This window comes from Tiliqua scincoides, chromosome 2 (genome assembly GCF_035046505.1).
Source record: "Tiliqua scincoides isolate rTilSci1 chromosome 2, rTilSci1.hap2, whole genome shotgun sequence".
Classification (NCBI taxonomy): domain Eukaryota; kingdom Metazoa; phylum Chordata; class Lepidosauria; order Squamata; family Scincidae; genus Tiliqua; species Tiliqua scincoides.
The window spans coordinates 219,575,581-219,588,020 of record NC_089822.1 but is presented as its reverse complement, the minus strand read 5'-3'; the positions used below and the strand labels follow the sequence as shown (position 1 = coordinate 219,588,020).

At 39.4% G+C, this 12,440-nt stretch overlaps 2 protein-coding genes across 12 annotated transcripts in view; one reads left to right on the top strand and one right to left on the bottom strand.

Moving 5' to 3' along the window:
- The window catches only part of TASOR (transcription activation suppressor), a 109,696-nt gene that overhangs the window by 58,522 nt on the left and 38,734 nt on the right, over positions 1 to 12,440 (top strand). For 3 of the 8 annotated variants that reach the window (XM_066617555.1, XM_066617554.1, XM_066617553.1), the window contains 4 exons: positions 1,411 to 1,519; positions 2,221 to 2,399; positions 2,483 to 2,641; positions 3,268 to 4,014. In XM_066617555.1, coding sequence (XP_066473652.1) covers positions 1,411 to 1,519; positions 2,221 to 2,399; positions 2,483 to 2,641; positions 3,268 to 3,827 — 1,007 coding nt within the window. In that variant the 3' untranslated portion in view covers positions 3,828 to 4,014. Of the gene's footprint in view, positions 1 to 1,410; positions 1,520 to 2,220; positions 2,400 to 2,482; positions 2,642 to 2,991; positions 4,015 to 12,440 lie in introns of those variants that run through there. The other 5 variants (XR_010793889.1, XR_010793887.1, XR_010793888.1 and 2 more) reach the window with 3 other exon arrangements.
- Positions 8,383 to 12,440, bottom strand: part of CCDC66 (coiled-coil domain containing 66) — a 54,397-nt gene continuing 50,339 nt past the window's right edge. For 2 of the 4 annotated variants that reach the window (XM_066617561.1, XM_066617558.1), the window contains exon 19: positions 8,383 to 8,872. In XM_066617561.1, the coding sequence (XP_066473658.1) occupies positions 8,786 to 8,872 (87 nt within the window). In that variant the 3' untranslated portion in view covers positions 8,383 to 8,785. The remainder of the gene's footprint in view (positions 8,873 to 12,440) is intronic. The other 2 variants (XM_066617562.1, XM_066617559.1) reach the window with 2 other exon arrangements.

Below are 12,440 nucleotides of genomic sequence, written 5' to 3'. Positions count from 1 at the left end.
ATTTTTATTTTTAATGTATTAGGCTTGATGCTATCATAGTATATGACTGCATTTGGGGAAATGCTTCAGATCTGTACTTTTAACAGGCTACTATGTTTATGCTTTTAACAATGATAGTCAATGGGGCTTACTCCTGAGTAAGTGTGGATAGGGATTGCAACCTTTGGGATGTTTGGGAAACTTTTTTAAACAGATCAGCAACTGCTTGGGAGGGTTAGAAGGGTGGTTCTTTATTTTAAATAAATTTTTAAACTTTGAGTTTACGTACTTGATTTGATTTTGTTGTATGGAGGGTGTTAAATTTCCAGCTTCATGATGTTACTTCTGGCCATGGCATCCAGGTTAATTGCTTCACTTTTTGTGGGTCCCATTGAATTGTCATTCTAAAAAGTCGGTCCCAGTGCTAAAAAGTTTGAGAACCACTGAGCTGTATCCACCCACTTCTGCCTTCTGTAAAGTTTGTGCCCTGGAATAATTGTATCACACTGGTTCTGTCTGTGCTTACCAGAATTCTGTAATCCTGAACCAAGCATTCCAGCTTCCCTGTGTCGACTTGGAAACTTGCTTTTGCATATAAACACCTATACACCTTCTGAATAATGTAGTGTGCCTTTTCCCTGTGATCTTAGTCTTTGACCTATTGTAATGTCCTACACTGGTACCAAAGACTAATCACGTTTTCTTATAATCAGAGTTTACATCCAGTTAATCGTGGTTAGCACCTATGCAGTTGTAGTGCTGTTCACTACAACTAGTTTAAAGCAAACTACAGGGACATTTGTGCATGGGAAAGGGAATATTAAGCACCCGGCACATTCTCAATGTACTAACAGCTAGGAGAGTGCAAATTTGACTCATTTGATATGGGCTACAATATAACTTCCAATAAGTGAAGACATTTGGTATCATTTTGCCCAACTTTGAATATCTGCAATGGAAAGATTGATATTCCAGTTCTAGGGATTTAGTTTTAAACATTGCTTGTTAAGTCTTGTTTTCTTTAGAATAATTCCCTGCCTTTTTCCAGTATAAAGATTTATCTTCTGATAAACCAAACAGCAATAATCAAAATGCAGGGGTGGTGGCAATCAAAATCAACTTAAGAATTGAAGACTCATCAGTAAACTTGCCTATGGTGAATTGACTTGTATGGTAAAAATTCCAGATCTGTTAAATGAACAAATTTATTAAAGTTTAATTCTGGCAAATTAAATGTTTGACTACCCAATCCTATCCACACTTTTGTTGGGAGTAAGCTCCATTGACTCTAGTGGGACTTACTTCTGAGTAGACATGCATACGATTGGGCTGTGAATCTGTTAAGATTTGAAAAATTCACTGAAGAGAAAAACAAGCTTATATTTACACAATTTTATAAAACTTGTACACATACTTTGTTTTTAAAACCAGATAAACTTGGCTGTTTTTTAAAGTTCCTTGAAGAACTAAGTACTCCAGATGGAAAGTGGCAATGGAAAGTGCACTGTAAAATACAGAAAAAATTGAAAGAACTTGGACGGTAAGTATTTCATATCAAAACATTAAATGCATTTTGGACTAGTAGAATATTGAACTCCAATCACTGCATTGGAGACAGCACCCCCTCCCCATCCAGTCCCCCCCTCCTGAATCCACTCCTGAGCTTAATGCTCCCCACTCTGCATTCTCACTCAAACACAAACACGCACACATCCTTCCCCCCACATGATAGTCTTCAAAGAAACCAAGTGCATGGCATCTGCTGCTGCTGCTGTGTTTTTTTCCTTACTGAGCTCAGTCTCCCAACAGTCCAGGAGTCAGTGAGCCTCCTCACTGACTGCCTGACCCCATTTGAGGTTTGCACTGGCTGCTGAAATCCTGTCCCCTCCAGCCCCCATCTGGCTCCTGGCTCTCATGAGAGCCAGTGCAAACCCAGTGGCCTGCTCTCAGCCACACCAGGCACATGTTCCTTGTGTTGCAACATGGTAGTATGGCCCTGGCTCCAGAGAGCCCAAGTGCCTGCTAAGTGCAGGCAGCCCTATCATCCTAGCAGGACCAGCAGCAGGTGACACATAGGCTGAATAAAATCCTCCCTTGGGCTGGGGTTTGGAGACCCTGCTGTAAACATTCAGAAAAAAATAGCTTGTTCATTTTAGTTAATATTTCTATAGTATGCCTTGAATTAAATGCAGATATCCTAATGTCTTTTAAACAGAGAAAATGCTTGCTCTTTTTTTCCAGAACAAATACAAATGCCACAAGCTTGCTAACACTTCTGAATGCTTATCAAAAGAAACATGTGGTTGAAATTCTGTCATACCATCAGTGTGATTCTCAGACTCGAAATCCTCCTGAGTTAGACTGTCTCATTAGGCTTCAGGCTCAGAATATACAGCAGAGGCACATTGTCTTCCTGACAGGTAAAAAATCACTATTGGGTCTGTTCTCTCTCTTTCTCTGTATGTATATATGTATATCAAAACCTCTTTTATTTTCTCCTTAGAAAAGAATGTTTCAACTTTTGAAACTTATGTGGATAATGGAATAGTGGTTACTACAGTTGATTGCTTCATGCACAACTTTAAAAGTCTTGTTGGCTACCATAACTCAATTACTGAAGGAAACAACCTTTCTCCCTGCACTGATCATGAAAGACAATCAGGTAATAACATGTTTCATTTTTTTACCATATATAAATAGCTAGAAATAGTGGGGAAGCGATATTAGTATGTTACTCTTAATATAAACAATTGGTGAGAGAAAGCAAGTTGCAGATCACAATTTAAAGACTAGAAAACAAAGCATTAGTGCAATGTGGCTTCTTCAAATATAGAATTGGTATAATGGGGTGTCCAAGAAATTCCCATGAGATAATGGGAATGGGAGATAAGGGGTAATGGGAAATGATGTAGAGAGTGGAGACGAGGTTTGAAAAACTAGCAGTGAGTGAGGGTGTCAGTAATTGTATTAGGTAATTTTCGTGTCATATACTGACCTGCTGTATAACTTTAGATGCTGTTTTGAATTAAATCCTTTGGAGCTGGAAGTTGGGGTTTCCCAACATTAAGCATGAACACATTTCGCAGAAGCTTTTAGCATCGGGATATCCGGACGCTCACACAAAGAGTTAAATGTGTGTTGAGTAAGTGAACAAAAATGGCAGAAGATCCAGCCCTTAAGGGATATGCGACTTTCAGACCTGAAGCCTAACACTGTGTGAGTAGTGCGTAGTATTTTTAAACAAGCTTTTTATTTCAATAGAGTAGGATTTTTCTCTTCTTAATGTAGTTCTTGTAGAAAACGATGAAAAGGATGAGGAGGACATGTCTTTGGATTCAGGGGATGAAGCATCACGTATAGAAGTTTGCAATGATGTCTCAAAATATGATTCAAACTTGGAAGCTTTTCAAACAGAGACCAAAGGATCACATGGAACAGACTCTAAGCTAAACTCTCAAACTGGTACACAGCGGTCTACTGAAAGGCATATTCTTCTGACAGAAAAGACTTCAAAAATTGCCATGCAGAACATACAACCAGTTACTCCTGTTTATACAACCTGCTGTACTGAAGGAGAGAGAACCAGTGCAGTTGAACCAGTTCCTTTCAATAACTTCCAGATTTACAATAGACAGTTAAGTGTGTCCCATCAGTTCAGTCATTTTAATGTTCTTACTCATCAGACATTTCTGAGAGCGACATACCCAATTACTGCAACACAGAACCAAGAACATGGGAACTGCTTTCTGACTGCCTACAGCCAGAACATGAATACGGACCAGTCCTCGTCTCCCAGTAATTGGGATGTCAGTTGTGATTCTTCCAGGCCATATTCTAAATTGAATTAAGCAAAACAGTAATGTTTTTATAAGTTGTTTGTGGACTTTTCTGTTACTAAAAAATTACAGTTTCTATTTCCGGATCAAAACATTTTCCTGTCTCTTATCTCCAAATGTTTTCCTGACTTATTTAAATCATGATGGTCTGTACCAGTTGAAGCACCTGGAGTTTGAAATAAATATATATTTTCTAACATTTATTGTATTTGAATGAACTTGTCTTTTGGCGTTTAAGTTTCTGCATTTTGTATTTGACCTGTAATTGAGGCTTCGACTTGAAGTCTGTTTTAATGTAATGAATGTTTGCCTAAACCATATGTGAAATGGGAAGGCTTCATTTTTAAAGCAAAGTGTAATAGGATATCCAAACCATTTTTTCTCTATCAAAGCTGTTATGTACATATTTGACAGTTTTGTACAAAACCTTTATACAACTCTGAAGGCAGTTAGTTATTTCAGCTGATACTTTGGTTTTTTGGCTACATACCTCAGAACAACTAACGGTGCAGTTCCATTTTGGAAATAAAATCATTGTCAATATGGGACCTAATAGCAAGTTGCATTTTGTACTGCCATTTGTTTCCAGGAAATAGATGCAGCAGAAGTCTTTTTTCTTTGTCATTTTAAATTGGATGACCTTTTCCAGTAAAGCATATAGGAATAGAAAATATGACACGTGATATCTACTATTTTGAATGTTTCACTTCCAACACAGCAGTATTTGAAATTAATCATTCTTAAATGCAGATGTATCTGCAGTAACACTTCAGACACAATAGTGACAGCCCAGTCCCAACATCAGAGGGCTTAAGCACACTTAGTGTGCAGTCCTAACCAATTTTCTAGTACTGAGGTAAAGGCAATGCAACTCCAAGGTTAAGGGAACAAACATGGCCATACCTTGAGGAGGCCTCCGTGACTGCTCCCCAATTGCAAGATGCAGCACATGCTCCACTGGCACAGCGATGCCAGAGCTGGAAAGTTGGTTAGGATTGCACCCTTAATTTTTTTAAATGTTGCAGGCTTAATAGTGGACTGTCTTTGAGAATCTGTTTCTGCATTTGGAATAAAGAAACTATTGGAGGCTCAAGAAGAGGGAGACACAGCCCTCTCTTAAATGTTAGAGCTACAACCATACTAATATGGACTAATACTGGCTGTTTATATACAAACAGCAAACTCAAGTGCTTGAGCACTTGTAATTATGGAGTAAGACAACCTGCAGACACTTTCCAATTTCTACATTAGCCCTGAGATGTGCAAAGGTAGATCTGAGATCTGAGCCCTGAGATGTGCAAAGTCTCATGGACTGAGCATGCTCAGTGACCCCTCAATGCATGGAAGATTGAGGTGTCAGTTGGGGTAAAAAAAAATAGTGGAACAAGTTGTGTGTGAGAGAATTGACCTGCTTGAGCCAATTAAATGTTAGGTTTGGGGAGATGCAACGTTTTGGTGCAGATTTTCCCTTCTTTTGGTGTGTTAAACTCCAACTGCAGCTAAGTAGCATCTTGCAATTTGTGATATGTATGTATCACACAGCACAATACTACTATTGTATAACACTAAATTAAGAAATTTTGTTTGTATAGTAAACAAAAAGTTGTTTTTGAATTGTGTATTGCCTTTTCTGCTGTAAAAATTGCACCCAAAGTGGATTAAAGACTGGGCAGATATTAAGCAGAACACAAAGCACTTGAAAGAAAAAGTTGTTGGATGTGGATATACTTTTGGAGAGGCATCAAAACAAGTTGAATTAGATGAAAGGAAAGATTGTATGTATTTGTGTCTTGATTAGTTTGTGGCAGTAGTAAAAAGGCCATTCACCTGGTCACTTGTGACAAATGAGAATGTCCTGCAGGCAGGTGGGTAGAGAAACTACAAAGGTAGACATTCTTGTCTTGAGAAACAAGAAGAATACATAAAACGGGCAAGTTGATTTTTTTTTCAGAAATAAAGTTTGTAGAGTTGCAATTTTGATGGACTGGTTAGCAAGGTTGTGCTAAAAGTTATTGAATTGCAATTCCAAAGGTAGGTGTGTGGAGTGAATTGCTGTGTGAGAGAGGATGTAGGAATCCATAATTGCACAAGCAGGGTCTTGAAAGCTGGCGTGCTGAGTGTTTCAAGAATATCATGCTAGGTTGCAAGCAAATGTAATATGAACAATTGTTTTCTTCTGAACATCAACCCTTTTATAAGTTGTTGACATCTTGGTTGTAGTTAAACTGGAGTGCTCAGAGTCCAGCCTGTTTTTGTCTACAGCCTTTGACTGAAGCTGATCTAGTCCTTTTTGAACTCGGTCCAAATAACTGGTTGAGTAGTTTGGGATCTAAGCTCCTACTAGAAGATATGAAAAACTAATATGTCTGAGACAACTAAACTACAGACTTGTTCAACAGCTGTATTCAGGAAGAATACTTGGGAGCTTTCCACATGGTTACTGAAAGTCATGTCCCAGCCCCATCCTTTTCTGTGATATTACAAGTGTGATGTCCAGTCAATATGATGGAACAGGAATAGTGTACTTCCTAATAGCATTCACAATTTTTAAGATCAGCAAAAACTTTGCTGAGGCCCAACATGACAGTTGTAGTAGGGGTAACTTGACCACAGGGTGTCTTTGAATTCTGTTTAGATAAGAAAGTGGATGTCCAGTAGTTCAAATAGGTGGAATGAAGATATCATGAACTCTGCTCTTGTGGAAGGATATCTATTACAGTAAACAGGCAGAATAAACATGATGTTGTGTATTGTAAGTACAAACACTGCAGTCTTCCAAATTAAGTAATCCTTTTTAGTGCCAGATGGAAGTGAGACCATATTACAGTGATGCTCATCTGATTTGATGCAATTATGATCACCACATGATTAGCCCTAATTCTGATAAGAGTATAGCAAGAATTATACAAGCACTGAGTAGTTGTATCATTGGCTGAAGATAAAAGTACACAAGGAACCATTTCAGACTGGGGAAGATGTCTGGTCAACATCACCTGGGAAGACACTTGAGCTATAATGTGATCATCTGTATTTTAAATTTAATAAACTGGCTTGATTGCTTATCAGTGTCAAATGTGTTTTGTATGTGCTTTTTAGCACATTTTTTGTACACATAAGTAATGATAGCCATGTGGCAGTGGAGATGAATGTGCTGCTGCTCAGTTCCTTTTTAATAAGGGGGATGCTGGGTATGTAAATCATTGCAGAAGGGGCACCCAGCTTCAACAGTTTTTCTTTAAAAAATCATTTTTTAAGTTGTAGGCATCAAAGACTTACTGCTTATTCCTTAGGTACTCATGACACTTGCACAATTACAACAATTTTTCATCTGGCAACAGTTACTGAAATACTGTGCTTCGAGTGCTCAAAAATGCACTTTTGCTGTATCAGAAGAATCCTGATAGAGAATGTAATGAGTGCATGCAACAAATAAGACATTATGGTAAAGTGAAAGGGTGGGGCGGACTGGCCCACTTCTTCCCTAACCAGAATCTGATCAGGGAAGTCATGTTGACTTTTGTGCTCTTCAGAATGTCATGTTTAAAAGGAAGATTTGAAAACTAATAAAATTAAAGCCAGAGCTTGGTATGCCTGGCTGTAGTAAGAACATCATGGATGATAAAAATTTAGGGATGGTAGTTTTCTGTAGCATAATTTGGCAACAGGTACAGAATCTGAATGTAGGCTTTTTTAAAATGCCGATCTCTAGAGTGCAAAGGTGCATAAATTTTGTTGTGCTGTAGCACAATGACAATAAAGTTACTACTACTACTACTAAATGGCAAGTTTCCAAGGCTTCTACATGTCTTCCCAAAGAGATCATTTTCTCTCTTCCAAAGTAATGGCCATGCCTACATGGCTCCTGCTGCAGCTTACATTACATTAAAATGTATTGTTCTAAAGTCATATCAAATTTTACATGTACTCAAAATGGCAAGTTCAGATTACCATACATATTTGGTCACTATTTATTTGCATCACTTTGCACAGATGTTATGACAAATTTGATACAGCCACTATCCATGTAAAATACAAAAAGGATGGAGTAGGGTTCTCAATGGGTTTTGTGATTTATGATACGTTAATGACAGTTTAGAACAATTTCAGGTGGATCCCCATTTTCAACATTATTTTTTAAAAAATATTTTAGACTTGATGCTACAATGGTATTTGACTGCATGTGGGGAAATGTTATAGATCTATACTTATCAGGCTACTAGGTATACGCTTTCAACAATGACAGTCAATGGGGCTTACTCCCAAGTAAGTGTGGATAGGATTGCAGCCTTTAGGATGTTTGGGGAACTTTTTAAAACAGATCAGCAACTGCTTGGGAGAGTTCTTTATCTTAAATTCTTAAACTAACTGTAAAATTTTACTTAATTTGATTTGGTTTTGTCATACAGAGGTGTTAAAAATTTTCCTGCTTGATGATGTCACTTCCAGGTTAATGACATCACTTCTGATGGGTTCCAACAGAATGTCATCTTAAAAAATGCTTCACAGTGCTGAAAAGTTTGAGAAGCACTGGTTCAGAGCTATTGTGGGCTCTCGGTTTCATGAAGACTTCTTTAAAATGTGGCATTTTGTAGTTGGTAGTACAGACCTGATCAGTGTAGGGATGATGCACTCATTAATTTAAAAACCAAGATAACATTTTTTTACAAAGTAAGTTTCCATTGCATTCAAATGTTTAATAACTTATTCCTCATGCCAAGAATATACACACAATTTAAATTAGTTATACAAATATTCCATGTAAACAAAACCAAACAGTCTAGTGCCATTTCCTGCTAAATAAATTCTTCCATTTCTGGAAGTTTTCAGCATATGAAATGCATAATCGGTTCAAGCCTCCTCAAATCTGAATAACCAAAAATCCATACTGCTACACAAATGTGGTTCATTATTACAGTAGTAAATATAAAGTGCCAACAGAGCAACAAATCTACTTATCAAACTTGGGGTTTTTAAAATGGTGAAATAAAGGTCTCTTCTTGACTTGTGGTACTTGGAATAAGACATGTCTCCAGTTCTTTCTGCTTCTGGAGAAGTCCCTGAAAAGAGTTCAAAAGAGATACCAGTTAGGAGATCAAACAAAGCAGATGGCAACTGCATTCTCATTTGCCTCAAGCTAGCATTGGATTTCATTGCCCATGGATGATGATTGGTAGCTGAAGCTAATGTAGCAGCCTGCCTACAGACAAGTCTCTGTCACATAGAGAATTTGATGCGAGCCCAGTGCCAAGGAACTGTAAAGAGCAGCAGCAACTTCTACAATTAAGGCTGTATTCAGAATCAACTTATTGCCACGTCAACCATTTTGGATATTTGAAGAAGAAAAAGAAAAACACTAAATATCTCCTTATACTTTTAAAATGTTTTGGCCAAAGTTTCACATAGAGGGAACCAAATTTCTACATAAACATTTGTACACAAAGTTTTAGCATAGTGAAGCATCTCCATTTGTCCACTATTTGGTAACCATTGGCATACATTATCCCAAGCTGATGCAGAAATTCACAAGAAACACTGGTGTTAAGAACATAAGAACAGCCCCACTGGTTCAGGCCATAGGCCCATCTAGTCCAGCTTCCTGTATCTTACAGCGGCCCACCAAATGCCCCAGGGAGCACACCTGATAACAAGAGGCCTGCATCCTGGTGCCCTCCCTTGCATCTGGCATTCTGACATAACCCATTTCTAAAATCAGGAGGTTGCGCATACACATCATGGCTTGTACCCCATAATGGATTTTTCCTCCAGAAACTTGTCCAATCCCCTTTTAAAGGCATCTAGGCTAGATGCCAGCACCACATCCTGTGGCAGGGAGTTCCACAGACTGACCACACACTGAGTAAAGAAATATTTTCTTTTGTCTGTCCTAACCCGCCCAACACTCAATTTTAGTGGATGTCCCCTGTTTCTGGTATTATGTGAGAGTGTAAAGAGCATCTCCCTATCCACTCTGTCCATCCCCTGCATGTTCTCAATACCCTTCCTAATAATCCCAAGCATAGAATTGGCCTTATTCACTGCCGCCGCACATTGGGTCGACACTTTCATCGACCTGTCCACCACCCCAAGATCTCTCTCCTGATCTGTCACAGACAGCTCAGAACCCATCAGCCTATATCTAAAGTTTTGATTTTTTGCCCCAATGTGCATGACTTTACACTTATCAACATTGAAGCGCATTTGCCATTTTGCTGCCCATTCTGCCAGTCTGGAGAGATCCTTCTGGAGCGCCTCACAATCACTTCTGGTCTTCACCACTCGGAAAAGTTTGGTGTCGTCTGCAAACTTAGCCACTTCACTGCTCAACCCTGTGTCCAGGTCATTTATGAAGAGGTTGAAAAGCACCGGTCCCAAGACAGATCCTTGGGGCACACTGCTTTTCACCTCTCTCCATTGTGAAAATTGCCCATTGACACCCACTCTCTGCTTCCTGGCCTCCAACCAGTTCTCAAGCCACGAGAGGACCTGTCCTCTAATTCCCTGACTGGAGTTTTTTCAGTAGCCTTTGGTGAGGGACCGTGTCAAAAGCCTTCTGAAAGTCCAGATATATAATGTCCACGGGTTCTCCCACATCCACATGCCTGTTGACCTTTTCAAAGAATTCTATAAGGTTCGTGAGGCAAGACTTACCCTTACAGAAGCCATGCTGACTCTCCCTCAGCAAGGCCTGTTCATCTATGTGTTTTGAGATCCTATCTTTGATGAGGCATTCCACCATCTTACCCGGTATGGATGTTAGGCTGACTGGCCTATAGTTTCCCAGGTCCCCCCCTCTTTCCCTTTTTAAAAATAGGCGTGACATTTGCTATCCTCCAATCTTCTGGCACTGTGGCCGTTTTGAGGGACAAGTTGCATACCTTAGTCGAGATCTGCAACTTCATTCTTCAATTCCTTAATAACTCTTGGGTGGATGCCATCAGGGCCCAGTGACTTATTGATCTTTAATTTATCAATGAGGTCTGAAACATCATCTCTTTTAACCTCTATCTGACTTAACTCCTCGGTCAGGAGGGGCCGTTCGGGCAGCGGTATCTACCCGAGGTCTTCTGCCGTGAAGACAGATGCAAAGAACTCATTTAATTTCTCTGCTATCTCTAAGTCTCCTTTTATCTCCCTTTTCCCTCCCTCACCATCCAGAGGGCCAACTGCTTCTCTGGCGGGTTTCCTGCTTCTAACATATTTGAAGCTTTTATTATTCCCCTTAATGTTGCTGGCCATGCGTTCCTCATAGTCTCGCTTGGCCTCCTGTATCACCTTCTTACATTTCTTTTGCCACAGTTTATGTTCCTTATTCTCCTCATTAGGGCAAGACTTCCATTTACGGAAGGAAGCTTCCTTGCCCTTTACGGCCTCTCTAACTTGGCTGGTTAGCCATACGGGCACCCTCCTGGATTTAGTGGAACCCTTCTTTCTTTGCGGTATACACCTCTGCTGGGCCTCTATTACTGTTGTTTTAAGCAGCCTCCATGCACTCTGGAGAGATTGGACTCTTTTTACCCTCCCTTTCCACCTCCTTCTAACCAGCCTCCTCATTTGGGGGAAGTCTGCCCATCGGAAGTCTAGGGCTTTTGTTAGAGATTTGCCTAACAAATGTTCATGTAAACATAGTCATTTTACTGTGTTCATGTAAACATAGTAATTCTGATTACCCTTGTTGCAGGGGCAGCTAGGAAAATGCATCTAAGGAAAGAAAGAATTCCTCATTCTTAACTGCACTGCAATTTAGTGCAATTTGCCTGAGAACTGCTATTTGACATCGTTTTATGATGAAGAGCAAGCAGTATGCTAGTGGATGCAAGATGATCCAATATTTCCTAGTTTTGAGTAAAACTTGAGAGGTAGCGGTTGTAAGAGATTCTACATGTCTGCCATCCATTTCTTGCTAGAAGCTGCTATCTTCCTCATCATCTTATGCTGTAGCTAGAATTGACACTTTAAATTTACAGACACTGTGCATCTAAGGCAGCAATTTTCAATCTTCATTTCATGGCATGCTGAGAAGGCAGTAAAATTGTCAACCCCTGTTTTTTTTTTACAATTCACAAGACGCACCACACTGCTGACTGGAGGCCCATATCCCCCAATAGGCCTACTAATGTAAGACCTCCCCCAAACACCTACAGACATTTGTGGCACACCTATGTGCTGCAGCACAGTGGCTGAAAATCGATGATCTAAGGACCCATAAGGTGAAAGAACATAAATGTGAGTACCAAGCTGCAATGTTTGTGTAAGGGTTCATGTAATATAGTAGACAGGCTCTTATATTTCTGCTTATACAACAGCTTGCTCAAGTAGAGGAATATCTTTTAGAGTTAGTTTCACTAACTCTTTATTCACAAAATAATCCAAAAAAAGATTACTTCCACATGTAGATGGGCATATTTAGATTCAATCCATTGCCCTTTTGGTTTCCCTTCTACAATTTCTGGTTGGTTCTAGCCATGCTTACTAGCTATCATCCAACAACCAATCCACCAATGTGATGGAAATGTTTGGTTCACAGCTTGCTTTACTACAACATCCCAAAATATAATTGTACTTCCCACCTAAAATATCTACAAGTTCACTTAGACAGCTTATAACTATACATCTCTTGTATTAGAT